Raw genomic sequence first — 17,881 nt, forward strand, 5'->3', positions numbered from 1 at the left:
TTAAGCAACTGAAATACGCTTCATGTGTAAAATACAACCCATATTTCTAAGACTTAAAACAAAAAAAAGAATGTAAACTATCTCAGTAATTTTTATAGTGACAGCATGTTGAACTGATAATATTTATGCATTATTGGGTTAAATAAAATATATCATCAAAATTAATTTCATCTGTTTCTTTTTACTTTTTTAATGTGGTTACTAGAAAATGTTATATTACAAACTTTAGACAATAAAGTAAATAAATAAAAGAAAATGTTACATTACATAGGTGGTACCATTATACTCCTATTGAACAGTGCTGGTCTAGAGGATGGAAGAATGAAAATTTTGCTCAGAAGCAATAAAACCACCAACAGCTCTGACTGTGTGTAATATTTTTGATTTTGTGAATACAATAACAATATAGATACTGTTTAGAGTGCTCTACAGCTATTACATACACTAACTGGTTTAATCCTCACCATGATCCTATTAAGCATTATTATCCTTATTTTACAAATGAGAACCCTGAGTCACACAAACACTAAGTGACTTGGCCGGGGTCACACAGAAAAAGCAAGGGAGCCAAGATTCTAACCCGGCAGCCTGGCTCTTGGGCCCTATCTCGAAACCACTACTCTCCTCTCAGTATGAAAACAGCAGTTGTACTTTTGTAGTTTTATTCTCTTATCTTTGACTATTGTAAAAGTTCCACAGCCTGGAGAGCCTGCTGGTGTATGTTGATGTCACCCCACTTTCTGTCACAGAGGTTCAAAATCTCAGTCATCTCGGATTCCTTTCTCCCCCCAACTTTATGTCTGTTGTCCCCAGAACCTAAGGTTTCTTCTTCCATAATGTTTCTCCCAAACCTTATAGTTATATTAAGCACTGCAGCAGTGAAACTAATTTTAAAATAACTCATGCTATACCACAATTTCTGAAAAGGATATATGAAAACGAGAAAATTTCCCAACTCTTATATCAGTTCTTCACATTACACAGTTACGATACATTTGAAGTTAATTTCAAGATCTGAAAAATCCCTCTTCAAAGCAAAGTAAAACAATAACCACATCTAAGGCTGGGTTCCAACTCTGAGATGATGACTAAAGTGCAAGAGGTTTTGTAGGGAGTGTCTTAGGATGGGCACCTGGAGAACGGAAGAGACGGGAAGGGAATGAGACAGGACTAGGGAGAGGAAGGGGAGAGAGCTGCAGGCTCAAGAGACGTCCACTAGGGGCGCTGAGAAGCAGCCATAGCCCTTGAGAGTTGTTCTGAGTTGGCTGGACCCCCACCCAAGAAGGGGTTGACCTCCTCCCAGGGAGGGGTGCCCCTCTGGCAAGGGGGCCTTGTTTAGCTGATGTAATCCCCAAAGGGCGCTGGCCCTGAGAGCCTGTGGCAACACTCCCAGAGCTTGAGGCAATGAGTCCTTATCCCTGAAGGGCTGTATCTGGGTGGTACAGCAAGGCATCCACCACAAAGTCCCAGACTGGAATAAACCAAAAAAATTAAACTGCAGCCCTAAACGGTTTGGCTCAGTGGATAGAGCATTGGCCTGCAGACTCAAGGGTCCTGGGTTCGATTCCGGTCAAGGGCATGTACCTTGGTTGCGGGCACATCCCCAGTGGGGAGTGTGCAGGAGGCAGCTGATTGATGTTTCTCTCTCATCGATGTTTCTAACTCTCCCTTCCTCTCTGTAAAAAATCAGTAAAATATATTTTTTTTAAAAAAATTAAACTGCAGTGAGCTGAGCGCCCCAGCAAACCTGCACCCTTGATTATTGAGAGTTACTTATTTTTCATTACTTTAGGACATATCATCAGGGTTGACTATTTTGTCAGCCTAGTGACCAGAGGAAACAATATGCTTCCTTTCTTTCAAGGCCTAACACACCGCCTACCTCCCACCACTGGCAAATTTACAAAGACTAAGTAGGAGGCAAGGAGGGGAGGGGTGGGACGTGCAAGGGGAGGGGAAGGGAGGAATAATTTCTGTTTATCTAAGTGACACCTGGCAAGGCGAAAGTAAAAAATAGCTATGGGTCTACAAACTAAATAAATAGTAGTTTGATTAATTGGACGGCAAGCATTTTAGCAATCAAAATCAGCTCCCTAGATTTGAAGTGCAGGAGACACCATTTCATAGAACTTTTCTTTTTAATGCAGCTCTTAATAGAGTCAAACCTTTGGTGGGTTTCATCATTAGCAAGAAATTGGAACTACATGCCTGGGTCCCCCTGCTCTGACACGTGGCCATGTCCATTCACAGACCCAGGAAAGACAGAGGCAGAAACAGAAGCTGCCCCCAAAAGCTAGAGCGTAGAGGCAGAGATGCCCACCCACCCCGGACTCTTGCTGGCTTCAGTGACTCAAGGATGAGGAGAGAGATCCCATTGAAGGCCCACGCACTGCTCTTACGTGTCCTTATTAAAAGGTCAACTGGGAGTACTTGACATTTTTTTCGACTTGTTGTCTTCCCTCTAAATTTACAAACGCAGCTTGGAATCGCCTAGGCAATTATTAAGTCTTATTTGAAAGTCCTAACATCCTAGCAATAACGTACACCACCAAAACATAAACGTGGGGGTGGTGTAGTGGGCGTGTAGACGAGGGATAGTCATCTCTTTCTCTGCTGTTGCTAGGTTGAGGATGAAATACACAGTATTTACAAGTTGTTGTGAAGTTTCCTCTCTCTTTTGGCAAGGATCCACTCAGACACGGGAAATCGTCACAACCTCACTAAACCGTGCACCGAGAAAATCACCAAGAAAAGATGCCCTCTGCCACATGAAGTCCTTCTTACCCTTACTGTGAAAAACTCGGGTCATTTTTGTGTAGAACCAGAAAAAGTCCATCTAAACCTTCAGAAGCTTCCTCCTTCCCAGTGTCACCGAGCCACTCAAAAGAAACCTTGTCTTAAGGCTTCACGCTTGGCACAGCCTGAGAGCTGGCCTTTTGACTTACAAATAGAGTCAAAGCTATTTTTAAATTGTATAATAAGCATACACAAAAACTAACCTTTCCTTAACTTTTTAAACACACTCTATAACACCATATGCCGCCTCTTCTGACATCTGTGCTCACAAAATAGCTCTGTAGAGAAGCGCTGGAAGGAAAGAGTAGTGTGTAATTGGAAATCCACTAGGTCCAGAAATATCTTCTATGAAAAAAAAAAGATTTTCTACTATACGCCTGACTCAGTATTTACTGTTTAATTCTTTTTGGCAGCTCTCTGCTATTCAGTAATGTACCATATAGTAATAAACTTGGGTATATTACTTTTAAGCTAAAAATTTTGACCACTTTTACCAAGTTATTAAATATTCTCTCATTATTCAACAATTTCTTTGATAGTAATGGACAAAGTGAAAAATGGAGTTTTCCACCAAAATCCGTGGAGGATAAAACCTTAAAATATAATGTTTCTGCTTCACAATTTAATGTCACTTTATAACTCATCAGTGAATACAAGCTATACAGAAAACACAAGTATTTCAAGCAAAACGAACCAAAAATATCTCCTTTGTTCCCTTACATACTCTAATTTATTTCTATCCTGCCTCCCTTGTTTACAAATACCTCAATAAATATGAGTTTCATAAATAACCTTTTGTCCCATTTAGACTGCTGAGTGTAAATTAGGTCAAACAAAAACCCACTAAAAGTAAAATAAATAAAAGGATACAGTATAAACTAGATGTTAGGTCCAGTACAAATGAAAAACCAAGAGTCGAACAAGGCTGTGGGCTGCTAAATGCATAGGGTATTTATTACGACAGGGGCAGCAATCTATGGCCCCTGGGCCAAATCTGGCCATGACTGTTGTTTGTATATTTCATGAACTGCTGATGATCTTGCATTTTTAAATAGCTGGAAAAAAATGAAAAGAACAATATTTTGTGACACATGGAAGTTATATGAACTCTGAATTCAAGTTCCATACGTAAAGTTCCGATGGTCCACAGCACACTCATTTGCTGTGTGCTCTCCATGGCTGCCTTCACCACCAAGGGGAAGCTGACTAGCTGCCACAAAGACCATAAGGCCACCAAAACCTGGAGCGTTTACCCTCTGGCCCTTTACACCCTTATAGGAGGGTTCTCTTTTGAGGGAGACTTCCTCCTTCCTCAGGGAACATAGAATAAGGTTGAAGGCCCACTCAAGTCAGAGTCAAACAGCCATCAAGAGAGGCCTGACCCATACTCCAGGCTTGAGAGAGACGTCAGTGCTAATATCTAATACAGTGGGGCCTTGACTTACGAGTTTAATTCGTTCTGTGACGGAGCTCGTAACTCAAATTACTCGTATGTCAAATCAATTTTCACCATTACAATGAATTGAATGCCGGGCTGATGTTGTGGCGTTCACTGTGACGTTCGCTGTGCCAACTAGCGGTGGGGTATCTGAAGCTGGCTCGTAACCTGAATTTTAGCTCGCAACTCAAAGCAAAAAATCGGCCGAGAGACGGCTCGTATCTCGAAAAAGTCATTAGTCGGGACACTCGTAAGTCAAGGCCCCAATGTACTGGGAAACGTCAGATACAACACAGCTACACTCTCAGTTGCTTCAATGTGCCAGGCACTATGATAACATTGTAAGGCGGTACATTAAAAAAGAAAAGAGAAATGGGTGAAGTTATTTTTAATAACACATTTTATTTAACCCAATATATCTCAAATCTAACCACTGAACATGTAATCAATATAAAAATTATTGAGTTTCGGTGAATTTTTGGTACTAAGTATTCAAAATCCAGTCTGTAGTTCACACACACAGCCCATCTCAATTTGTACGAGCCACATTTTCAGTGCTCAAAACCACATGTGGCTAGTGGTTGCTGTATTGGACAGTGCAGTTTTTTGTTGTTGTTTTCTAAAGATTTTTTATTGATTTTTAGAGAGAGGAAGGGAGAGGGAGAGATAAACATCAATATGATATCATTCAGCTGCCTCCTGCACACCCCCTACCAGGGATGGAGCCCATAACCTGGGCATGTGCCCTGACCGAAAATCGAACCAGCAACCCTTCGGTGCACAGGGATGAAGCCCAACCAACTGAACCACACTGGTCATGGCGGGGCACTTTAAAGTCTCTCTTAAGTCTCACAACAATGCTCTGAGGTAGGTACCATTGTTATTGTTATTATAGAAATAAATAAACTGAGACTAAATGAGATGAAATGACTTGCCCCAAGGCCTCATAGATAGTAGCAGGTAGTGCTAAGGGTTCAATTCCAATGTGCCTCCAGGGCCCCCATTTTAATCCACTGTGTCCCCCAAACTGTACACGACAGACCCAGCTAATTCTTCTAAAATATTAGTCCAAACAAAATCTCATAATCTCCCCGTCCCTCCCCTGTAGCTTAGTGCAATCTGGTGTTAGTATTTGGATGCATCACTCTTCCATCCTTTCTCTCTTATCTATGTTGTTATTACTTCTATCCCCTATGTAACCCTGTAGGCAATCATTTCTCCTCAACCCAATAGGCTCACTTGCAGGCTTCATACCACAGTCCCCATTCTCATGTCCATGGAAGACAGAGCTAATCTGTCTATTCCCAGACTTGATCTTGAAACTGTCATCAGCACAGCACTCCAAGCAACCTCTACCATCAACTCAAGTTGCCACATGAAATGAAACCTATCTTTCTTCCCTAAGAGGAGCATAAGGACAAGAACTTCATGTGATCATCAAACATTCATGCCACCCAGTATTGTGCCATATACAATTTGCGCCTAAGAAATGTTGAGAATTCTCTTCACCATAGCTAAGATCTGGAAACAGCCTAAGTGCCCATCAGTAGATGAATGGATTAGAAAACTGTGGTACATCTACACGATGGAATACTATGCTGCTGTAAAAAGGAAGGAACTCTTACCATTTGCAACGGCATGGATGGAACTGGAGAGCATTATGCTAAGTGAAATAAGCCAGTCAATGAAGGAAAAATACCACATGATCTCACTCATTCATGGATAATAGAGACCATTATAAACTTTTGAACAATAATAGATACAGAGGCAGAGCTGCCTCAAACAGATTGTCAAACTGCAGCGGGAAGGCCAGGGAGGATTGGGGGGCAGGAGGGAGGGGAGTAAGAGATCAACCAAAGGACTTGTATGCATGCATATAAGCATAACCAATGGACATAAGACACTGGGGGATAGGGGAGGCTAGGGGACTGTCAAGGGCAGGGGGGGGGGGGGGGCAAAAAGGACACATATGTAATACCCTTTGTAATACTTTAAGCAATAATAAAAAAAAAAAGAAATGTTGAGAATTCTCAAAATAGTAAATGCCCTGTCTAACTAACTATATTCTTGAGGAGATTTAACACATATTTCAGTGGAATTTAATTTCTAATACTAAATCAAATCTGCCAGTTACATTTTCATAAATGTAAATTCTTTTTTTTTTAATATATCTTATTGATTTTTTACAGAAAGGAAGGGAGAGGGAAAGGGAGTTAGAAACATCGATGAGAGAGAAACATCGACCAGCTGCCTCCTGCACACTCCCCACTGGGGATGTGCCCACAACCAAGGTACATGCCCTTGACCGGAATCGAACCTGGGGCCCTTGAGTCCGCAGACCGACGCTCTATCCACTGAGCCAAACCAGTTAGGGCATAAATGTAAATTCTTAGCACTGCCCTACCAAAAGGAAGTTACCGGGTGCTCAAAAAAACAAAAAACAAAACAAAAAAAAACCCACAATCCTCCTCCTCGTTTATTTCCAAGCTCTTTACCAGTCTGGTTTTCAGATTTTAATTCTTTGAGAACTAAAGACCCATAGACCTTTCCACTACCTCCCTCCACCAAATCTTTGGTCAATTCCATCCCCACCCTTGCAAGAAAAGAAAGTCAAATCATGGAATTTTCCTAAGGGAAGTAAAGAATAGACGACACAGAGCAAGACCAGGACCCAGTATAATTATTTCCTTCTCAAGTTTTGTCACTGCACCTTTGGTGTGATGGTCATCTTAGCCCAGACCAAGATGATGATGAGTTACAAATCCACTTCCTATTCACACTGACAACAATGGAAGTATTAAATACCTCCCCACCCCAATCCCCAAGCTTCAAGTGAGGCAAATACTGAGAGGAAGCATAATTTGTCACCCAAAATATGCCTTTTGGTATACTGATTATTTAAGCTGGTTATTTTTAAGAAACAAAAGACTCAAATAGAAACTTCAACCTTCCCCCTAACTGCCTAAAAGAATTTAGACAGAGGAGCTGCTCCATGAAGGGAACTTCCGTCACAGGTAACTGACGATACTTTATTATGAACTTGGTGTGACAGACAGGGAGGTAGCTGCAAGGCCCATTTGATCCCATTGTTAAAGATGGCTCAGCAAACATTTATTTACCAATCATTTTCTATCTCTATGTCAATGGCCCCTTTGCCCTATGAAGTCCCCCCACACTTCTCCTTAGCTCAAGATGGTATATAAGACTTAACTGCCTGATCTGTCTGCAGGTCTCATATTCTTATGGGACCCTCATATGTACATATGTAATAAATTTCGTATTTTCTCCTGTTAATGTCTCATGCCAATTTGATTACTAGTCCAGCCAGAAGAATTTAGAAAGGTAGGAAGGAAAATTATTTTTCCTCCCCACCACTGCCACTATAAACAGCCCCTTACTCTTCCCTCTTCTGTGCTCCTTCCCCCACACCAATGCAAGTATCAGCCTTTGCATTCCCATATCCCACAGTCCAGCAGGGAGCCAGGTTAGGGCACCACCAGGAAATATCTCCAATCTGTGCTTCTCTCTCCAATGGGACACTACATTTAATGTTTATTCCTGCTTCCAATAAAGAGATGGCCAATCTGTACAATGTAGAGGCAGATAGATTAACTATGGCAAAGTTTTCCTAAAACCATATTTCAACTTGATTCTTCATCTCAAGTTCATACCTCAAAATATTTCTTCCCTTTCTCACTCTCTTCTATTTCTTTCTTGATCAAAGAAAAAGTACATTTTAAGGATAATCTACTCACCTGAGTTCCTGATCTTGATCTCACTATCTCTTACACATAAATTATCTACCCCTCACTTTTGCATCAACAAGTTTACCTCTCTACTATGCCTTTTTTAAAAAATATATTTTATTGATTTTTTACAAAGAGGAAGGGAGAGCAATAGAGAGTTAGAAACATCGATGAGCGAGAAACATCGACCAGCCGCCGCCTCCTGCACACCCCCCACCGGGGATGTGCCCGCAACCAAGGTACATGCCCTTGACCAGAATCGAACCTGAGACCCTTCAGTCTGCAGGCTGACGCTCTATCCACTGTGCCAAACCGGTTAGGGCTCTACTATGCCTTTTAACAGACCTTTCTCCTTTCAATTGTCAAACTTCTGTAAAGAGTGATTTATACTTTCTGATTATATTTTCTCACCACCCATTTATTAGTTAAAACTCAGCTTTTCCTCCCAACACTTGACTTAAAACCAATGCCCTTTTCTTTGTCTTCCTCTTCTCTGGCCTCCTGGGACACTTGGCACAATTAAAACCTTTGTAACTCTTTCTCCCCTTGGTTTTTGAGACATCTTACCATCTTCAATCTATCCCTGCCGGAAGCCGGTCCATCCTTGCTGCTTGACACAGTCGCTGCAGGATAGAAACATCTGCACAGCAGATGTTTCAAGGGACCTGGCGTATATAGCATACTGTTCTTAATATGTTTGCTCCCCTTAGCGCTGTGTGTTTTAACCAAGGTCACCTCTCCGAGAAAGGTTGTTTCCCCAGGTAGGGATTTTTCCCTGAAGTTAGGGAGGGGATGAAACTCCTTAACTAAGTGCCAGGCGGGTAGTTAATCACTTTAACTACAAACAATCATGCTTAAGCTACATAATCTTTACTCCCTGGAATGGAGATAAGAAACGCCCTAACCTTTGTAATAGAAATTGACAGGATTAAAATCAACTGGTATAAATACGGATGTAACAAGACAGTAAACAGCAGAACCTCTCTGGAGATCCAGACCAGAACTTGGCTGGAGATCCTGGCTAGGCTGCTGATCAACTGAACACTGTCTCCGTGTCCTTCCTTCTTCGCTGACTCCGTCTACGCCTTTGGGAACCCCTGGACCTGCTGGGGTTGGACCCCGGCATATCCCTGTCCCTGGCTGCTCACTGTCTAACCATTTCATTGAGTTGCTTTCCTCTTCCCAAGCTTCTGTCATCAGTCTTGTTCTTTCCATAAGTACTGTCTCTCTTGTGCCTCTCATGCATTCCCACCAAGACTTCTAATATTGTCTGCTTCTATGAAACAATGCCTTAAACTCTCTCCCTAGCTACAATTTCAAAACTATCTGTTGGACGCTGCCTCCTGGATGTCTCCCCAAACTTATATCTAAAGCAGAATGTAAGTAACATCTTTTCAGAAAACACACACACAAATCTCTATCTCCTTCTCACAACTCCACTCCCAGCCATCGGCTCTTTCCTCTGGAACACCCTTCCCTTCTCTAGTCTGGGAAATTACTGTTCCCACTAAATGCCAAAGGTGTCAGCAGAGATGGAACATTTATGAACGGGCATTTGTACAGCTCTAATGTAAAAAGTAAAACAGTACCATGCACAGGGTACACGTAAGCAGCACTATTTACAAACCACACTGAATTTTTTATACAAACAAAAAATAAAAACTCTCCAGCCTTCTGCATTTTAAATATTATATGTTAACCTTCTAAAACCTCTGAACTTCCTCAGATGCCTTCCTTCCTTTTATTCCCCACCCCTCATTCATTCATGTTTCACATACAGCACGTAATAAATACTAAATTAATGGGGAGAAATGTCCTTGGGGAAACAAGTAGTTTCAGCATTGCAAAGTGCTCTTAACAACATAAAGCAATGATTTTCAACCAGTGTGCCACAAGAATTTATAAAACATATAAACCTGACTATTTAGTCAGAGGCACTGACCTCTTTTCCCTTAGGCTGTCAAATAAAAAAAAATGACAACAGCCAACACAATAGCCGTCCAATATGAATGAATCAAAGTTATACTTTTTTTGTCAGAGCGGCAAAAAATATATTTGTGTGTGGGCTGCAGAATCTTGGTAATTAGTTTATGTGTGTCATGAGATTTTTAAAAAATGGGAAATCACTGACATAAAGAATCAAACAGTAACTCAGCCCAAATTCGTAGGATCTAATTTCTATTTCCACCAAAACCCTCAGTGAGTCACTGGTACAGTGACTCATTCCGTGTTAGAAGAGGAGCTGCAAATGTTTAACTTGGAGTTTGAAGAATCAGTATGTTCACTTTCAACTTCACCCAATCACTGATTCATAATCAAACCCACGTTTCTTTACTGCTTAAAATTAACACCAATGTTTAGGTTCGGGGGCTGCTTGAAAGGCAAATTGGGAAATCTGGGAGGGGCCTGCTCTCAGCTGCCTTGAATCATCATCCACTTGCAAAGGCATGCCTCACTCTCAGGCTTTCCCGTCAAGAACAGATACACAATGTTTATTGCCTTGGAGGACGTTAACCAGCTTTGTGTCAAACTAGCAATCTTATTTCTAATATTCCTTTTCGTGTTTCAAGTTGCCTACAAATAGTTCCTCCAAGTGTCCTTTTTTTCTTTCTTACTTTTTTTTTTCTTTTTATCTCCCTTGATTTTACAATCTTCTCCCTACACTCTCAGGTTTCAGTCACGGTAGGATTCAGATTCTGCCTACGTTTGCTTGACTTAGACTTTTACTTCACTTATTCAGTTTTCCTTTGCAATGAAATTCCATCTTACACACACATTCATGCAAGCTCCGGGCTATATTTCAAGGCGTGGAAAAAAACAAACTTGTCTTCCTTTCAAAGTTTCTTTTTGAAACAATTTTATGTTCTACTTCATTAATTAATGAGTTGAATAAATTTTGCACATGTTTAAAAAAAAGAACAATTCTTTAGATACTAATGGACAACTGTTCTCATTTTAAGGTTTCTAAGAATCACTTGTGGTGAGTGCGTAAAATAACGTTTAGATGCCTAGACCTTACCCATGCCTTGAAGGGGTGGCCACAAATCTATATTTTTAATAAGTACTTCTCGAACTTTGAGAAACACAGCCACAGAATTTAATGTTAGAAAGGTTCCCACCCCTGATACAGAGCCATTAGTCCATAAAGAGCAACTCCCCCTTGAACTGAAATAAGAAACTTGCACAAAAATGCAGGTAAGCATTTTAAAACTCCTTAGTTAGCCTTATTTCCTTACATATTAAAAAAAAAAAAAATCAACGTTTGCAAATATATCCTCAGTCTTACACACAGTCCTCCAGATGTTAGGAAAGTTTCCTAGAGTATAATGGAAATAGCATTGGGCTGCCAATTTGGGGACCTGCAATCAGCTTCCACCCATGAGCGATTTCACCTTGGGCAAGTCACCCGACAGACACCACACCTCAGCCTCCTCAGCCATAAATTAGGTGATTGGATTGCCTTATCTCTGAGGTCCCATCCAACTTGAAAATTTAACAGGAGAGCTAGCACTGTGTCTTGCGATTCTTTGGATTCAAATTATATTTCATTAGATCTAGGACTAAACTCCTACCAGCAAAATGAAAATGATTTCAGAGGAAGATGACTGATACAACACTGCATTGATATCGCAAAGTAAAGCAAATAAAAACATGAAACAGCCCTGACTGGTTTGGCTCAGTGGATGGAGCGTCGGCCTGCGGACTGGAAGGTCCCAGGTTCGATTCCAGTTAAGGGCATGTACCTTGGTTGCGGGCACATCCCCAGTGGGGGGTGTGCAGGAGGCAGCTGGTCGATGTTTCTCTCTCATCGATATTTCTAACTCTCTATCCCTCTCCCTTCCTCTCTGTAAAAAATCAATAAAATATATTATAAAAAAAAAAGCATGAAACAAATTTCATGCTTTTCCAGGCAGTAGAAAAAACTTCTGAAAAATTCAGAACCAACAGAACCAACTTTAATTCAGGCTTTATCATTTACTATATTAAGTGAGGAAAATTAATTGCTCTCTCTTAGCCTCAGTGTAGTGACTTTTTCATAGGGTTATTGAAATGAAATATTGTGCAGAAAGTCCCTGGCACAATGGGGAACTCAAAAATTAACACATTAAATCCCTTCCCATTCTCTCCTAGTGATGTGCCTTTTCTAGAGTTCCCAGTTCAAGATCGTCGCAGTAGGCGATTAATAATTGTCTCGGACATAATTGTTGCAATTCTCTTCTAATAACAACAGCTACCATTTTTCTTAAATAATTCCTATGTGTTAAGTGCTTTAAAGATGTTAGCTCACTTAATCCTCACACTAACTTTAATTGTAAAAGACTGGAACTACCATTCTTCAGATGATAAAACTGAAGCCTGTTGAGATCATGACTGCCCAATGCCACACAACCACTAACGAAGGGGCATTCATGTCACCTGGCTTCAGAGCCCAAGCACATCAGGCAGCCCTACCTATTTATACATATCACACACAATAGCAAAGACATGTGAATGAAGAGCCCACACTCTTTTAACAATCATTCTCACGTAACTACAAGTTTAGACTGAGTTCTCCTAGCAAAGCTGCCTGTGAAAACCTGTCCTGGGAGATCTGCCCACACACTATACTCATTAATCTACTCTCATAAAAGCCATGGGGCTGATATTGATCTATGAGTTATGAAATGTATGATCAGGAGCTTTGTTTCCACCAGAAAGCCATCCAAACTGAATTCGATGAATTTTTTTTAAGTTTTCAGTTAATATCTCAATTTAAGAACTATTGATTTCCTGCCTTTACTGAATCAAGATGGAAAATAACATACCCCATAGTCAATGTGGAAAAGATAGAAACAATAAAGGACAAAGAAGAATTTTTAATTCTTAAAAAATAGAAGGTAAACACTCCATTAACTCTCCAAGGTTTTAGGGCAAAAAGAAAAAGCAAGTTATTAAAGGATACGGACACACTCAGAGAATACACCTCAATACATCAATGAGAAGATGGAAGAAGTCTTGGCACCACAAATAAATGGTGCCTCCAGACCAGAAGGCACTCAACAGGAGATGTCCTATTCTTTTATACAATGGAAGAGTAAATCATGAGCCTAGTTCTATTCATTACAGAGATGATAATGATGAGATTGATAATGAAGGTGAGATGAGGTTGGTGGTGGTGATAATGACAAGTACACCTGAATGTCTGAATATCACCACTAAAGAGGCATTAATACATCTTTAGAAAAACACTTTTTCCAACAGGTTTGGTTGCTCAAAAAAAACACCCATAATTGATCCCCAATAAATGTAGACTGCATTAAAAATGAATCAATGAACTGTAAGTAATCAACGCTGCTAGCCCCAAGGATAAAAATGCAAGCAAAATTTTCCCCATGTCTGTCAAAAAAATAAGTGAACTCTTCCTTGAGGACAAGCCATGCTTTTTTGCCCTTATTCTACAATAGGAATCCTTCAGCTATTACTTTTTCTGACACAAATTAAGCAATAAATGCATTCAGGTTATGGTGAAACACTGCCCTGCTCCAGGAATTTTAAGACTAGGACCTCTAGAAGCAGCCACTCAGAAACAGTTCCCACCCTTACCCAGCTCTGCTAGAAGATGAATCTTTATTAAAACCAACCTTTTCTTGGAAGGCCTAAGAAAGTGATGAAATAATCAGACCTAAAATGTATTTATTTGTGTTTATGTAGTTAAGAATAAAAATGAATCCTAGGAAGATCCAGACCCCATTAGTTAAGAAGTCCTCTTTTATCTACGTGTAGTTACAACTGGAGAAGTCAGATAAAGCAAAGGATGTGAATACAAGAAGGGAGAAATGTCTTGATCCTTAACTCCTCACATTCCAGGAAGCATCTGTTCTGAGAACAATGACTCGAAGCCTCTGATAATAGAATAACATTCTCCTGTCAAAGAGGGACCACACTCCCAGCGATGGTGTTTTCAATGAAATTGTGTATTAACAGAGTCAAAAACAGCCCCTGAAAGAGCAAATTTTCTCTTTTTCAAAAACTCATCTGCAACTAGGATAGCGTTTTCCCACGCAGTCTTGAGCACTTTAGCCTTCCCAGAGGCGTGTGACAGACTCTCCTCCCAAAAGAAAAATCTAAGAATAAAGTTAAAAACTAAGCCACAATAACATGCACCCCCAGCGAGGAGACTGATCATAGAAATTGCAGAAAAGACAATGAAGGGGAAATTCCAGAATAAAAGTATGCAAGAATCCAAGCAAAGCCCAAGTATTTGTCAAAATCATCCAAATTTACAATACAGAAAAACTGTCACACATGTAGAGCCAAAATAATAATTGTTAATAAATAATAATAAATGTGGAATTACCTTAAATATTGTCTACTGTGACTTAGTATTTCAATATTTTCTTTAGCCATTATTATAAAACAAGGATTCATTCATTTTTAGAAATAATGATTCAATAATGAAAATAGAGGTCTGCCTCCATGTAAAAAAGAAATGATGCTTCCTGCATCTTTTTCAGTATTATTACTTATAATATTAACAGCTGGTGTTTACTGAGTGCCTAACAGGTGCTAGATACTGATTTTAACTTGATACATGCCCTGAGAATTAAATTTCATTATCCCCATGTTACAGACAAGGAAATTAAAGCTCAGAACAGTTAAGTAACCTGCCCAAGATCACACAGCTAGTGCTAAGGCTCAAACTCGGAACTTAAGCTCTAATCAACATTTCCAGGGAAACAAGACTTCCCTTTTTCCTGATATTCTCCTATGAAAGACAAAGTGGCCTAGTCCCTGCACACATTACCTCTTCCTGACCCCCATCCCAAACATATACACCTAGTCAATCAACTTTCATTGGAGAAAGAACCACAAATATAGGTCAACTTTGATTTTATCTCATTTCCTAATGCTGTTAATTCCTCTATGCTGGTAGAGGATAAATATTTATACAATGAATTATGGTAGAATCCCATCCATCCTTCATTATGTGCCCTACATAATTTTTTTAAATATAACTCTTAACATTTATAGGCATTTGTGCCTCAATTTCTGGCCACTGACTAAATCTAAACATGCTTCTGGTTAACAGTGTTTATATTTGGGTGGTAGGATTATGGGTGATTTTGGTTTATTTCCTTTATTTCCAGTGTTTATCAGGTTGTAAGTACTGACCATATATTACTCTTTCAATTAGAAAAATATACAATAAATGTTATTTTGATGAAAAAAATATTTAAGTATTTACTCCCTAAAAAAAATTATTTTTCCCTTACTAATGAAAAAGAAGACATTCATTGACCCAATTTAATCCTGGGCCAGGTAAGAACATAAACTTGAAACAAGAGATGTAGGTTCTTTTATAAATGGCTCCCACTTTTACATTATCTTTTTTGTTACTTTAAAAAGTAAGAAATATTTTATAAAACTGGATTTTAGCTCTTGTGTTGCTCTTCTTTTCCTTCCCAGAGGCCTATTTAGTAAAGTACTCTACACACACTAAATATGGGTTAGTGTCAGACTGTTAACTATATCCATTTCTTCTTCAGGGCACACATTTGCCTACATTCCCCAATCTCCTTTGTAAATGTGGCCATTGAAAGAGGAGCAGAAGTTATATGAGCCAATTCTAGATCTAGCCCATAAAAACCTCCCCACATGGGAAATCCATGCTCTTCCCCTGCAGACTTGGAAGCTACTTGTTAATGGTGATGGAGCCACAAGATGGAAGGAATCTGGGCCTCTGAATCGCCACTTGGAAGAACACCCAAAAACACCATTTTGGAATTTATGAAGTAACAATTAAAAATATATTACGTGAGCCATTCCAAATTTGAGGTTTCACAGGGCTTTATTAACATATTCCAATTACCACAGAAGAAGGGTAAAACTCGATGCTTTTTCTCTTACCTTTTTCAAAGACTCCTTGTGCTCCCACAATAAAGGCGGTGCGGTTTCCTGTCAACTTGACCACCTCTGCCTTCACAGTGACCGGTGAGGGGCTGTGCTCCAGGAGATGCACCCCAATAGTAACATTTCCTCCAGGCCTGACGGTTCCTGGAGCTGTCACCAGAAACTTGGGTCTAAAGAATTCCCAACAAGGAAAAATACAAAGTTTTTTATCCTCCCCTCACCATTCTTTTGTGATACTCAAATTTTATAGAGTATAGACAGTGAGACAGACCCCCTATATTGTGCCAAATGCAATTGTTCCAATTAATACTGCCCTGCTGCTCCATTTAGCAGCTGCACTGAAATGCCATTGAAACAATAATTCCCAAAAATTAATTTTAATGCAGTAATTCATATACCACTAGAGTAGAACCTGTGTTACTACTTCCAAACTACAAACAGCACAGGATGAGCCTCCATGTAGATGGCTTACACTGGGGGCGTGCAGAAGTTATTGGCAATATGCAAGCCTCTAAACTTCTATTTTACAGATGACCTCATCCCAGTGTGACTTTTTTTTTTCTTGGCTTAAACACACACACACACACACACACACACACACACACACACGCAAGTACATACACACAGATTTTGCCTGTTTCTTATTCTAACCTTTACGTTTGGGCATTTGCCCAAGAAAAGATCATCTAATCAATACTACTGATTGAAATATACCATCAGACATTCAACTATCAGTGGTAAAATTTCCAGGTGTAGCAAAGCATAAAGAGCACTTTCTCTGCCTAAGCTAGGGGTTAGGGCTCAACAACAAAAACCTTGAGGAGTGGGGCACTTTCCAGGATTTGGGTGCCTCCGTAGTTACCTTTCTACAGCGTCTGCACCTGAACCACACATCAGCCACCCAAGACACACTTTGCCCATGCCAGAGGTTGAGAAAAACTAGCACCATCTGTCTCTGAGAGAAGAAGGCAGGCACATTATTTGGGAGCAAACAGCTGAGAAAATGCAGAGGCAACGTGGACTAAAAAGGACTCTCTTTAGAAAGTAGTTATGGCCAGGGAAACGCTTCAACAACTTCAAGGGTGAAGAAAATAACTATCTCATGGAAAACCAAGCTGAAGGGACACATGGTAAAACCACCAGGCCGGTGCCTGGCTGAGGGCTGCTGCCGCGGGGCACTTCCCACCCGCTGCTGCACAACTGCTGCTTCTCCCGCAGCCCGGGCCCAGGACAGCGCTGCCCGCCCCGCGCCCCCAGCGCCCCAAGCGCCCGCGCTCCTACCCGGGGGCTGCGGCCAGCGCGGCGGTGCACACGGTCCACACGCAGACGAGGTGGGCGGCGGTCAGGAGCTGTGGGCCCCGCATCTCCGCAGCGAATGCCTGGACAGCCCTGGGCTCCTGGGGAAATTCGCGGGCACTGCGGGGTGTGGCTTCCACCTCCTCCCTGATGTTTGCCCCCCTGCCTCGAGTTGAACAGTCTGAAATGGGCGCGCCTAAAAGCGGAGTGAGAGATCTAAATTGAGACCGGACTTGGTGGCTCCACCCCTCCCACCCGCACCACAATGGCGCTTCTCGCCGCTCTGGCAAACACCGCAAATCCAGGAGGGTCAGAAAGCGGACTCTAAATGAGGTCAGCCCAACCTGGGCCCAGCATCCCTGCTCCCCACGGAGCGCGCCGGGCGCCCACTCCCCCAGCCCTCCGGGTTCCCCTGGCAGTTTACACTAGCGCTCTAACAACGCTGCCAGGGGTAAGTAAACAGGCCCATCCTTGTGAGAAGAAATTCATAGCAGCTATGTGAAATGGAAAAAAATTAATCATTGTCCTCAGACTATGAGTCAGAATTTTAGAGAAATGACAAACACACAAAACAGGGGTGTATTTACTGGGTAGTTGTTTCATGTATATGAATGTGCACCAGAGAACTTTATTACCTTAAAACAAAAATCGAGGTATATATATATATATATGCCTCACCAGGAAAATGTGGTTTCTCAGCTTATAAAAGAAGAAT

At 40.9% G+C, this 17,881-nt stretch overlaps 1 protein-coding gene across 1 annotated transcript in view; it reads right to left on the reverse strand.

The window, feature by feature from the left end:
* Positions 1–17,610, reverse strand: part of CD109 (CD109 molecule) — a 114,492-nt gene extending 96,882 nt beyond the window's left edge. The window contains exons 1-2 of the mRNA XM_036316684.1: positions 17,152–17,610; positions 15,868–16,040 (exon numbers count right to left, since the gene is read on the reverse strand). Coding sequence (XP_036172577.1) covers positions 15,868–16,040; positions 17,152–17,234 — 256 coding nt within the window. The 5' untranslated portion in view covers positions 17,235–17,610. The remainder of the gene's footprint in view (positions 1–15,867; positions 16,041–17,151) is intronic.
* Between the last annotated feature and the right edge of the window lie 271 nt (positions 17,611–17,881).

The sequence above is a fragment of the Myotis myotis genome, unplaced genomic scaffold, assembly GCF_014108235.1.
Source record: "Myotis myotis isolate mMyoMyo1 unplaced genomic scaffold, mMyoMyo1.p scaffold_m19_p_7, whole genome shotgun sequence".
Classification (NCBI taxonomy): domain Eukaryota; kingdom Metazoa; phylum Chordata; class Mammalia; order Chiroptera; family Vespertilionidae; genus Myotis; species Myotis myotis.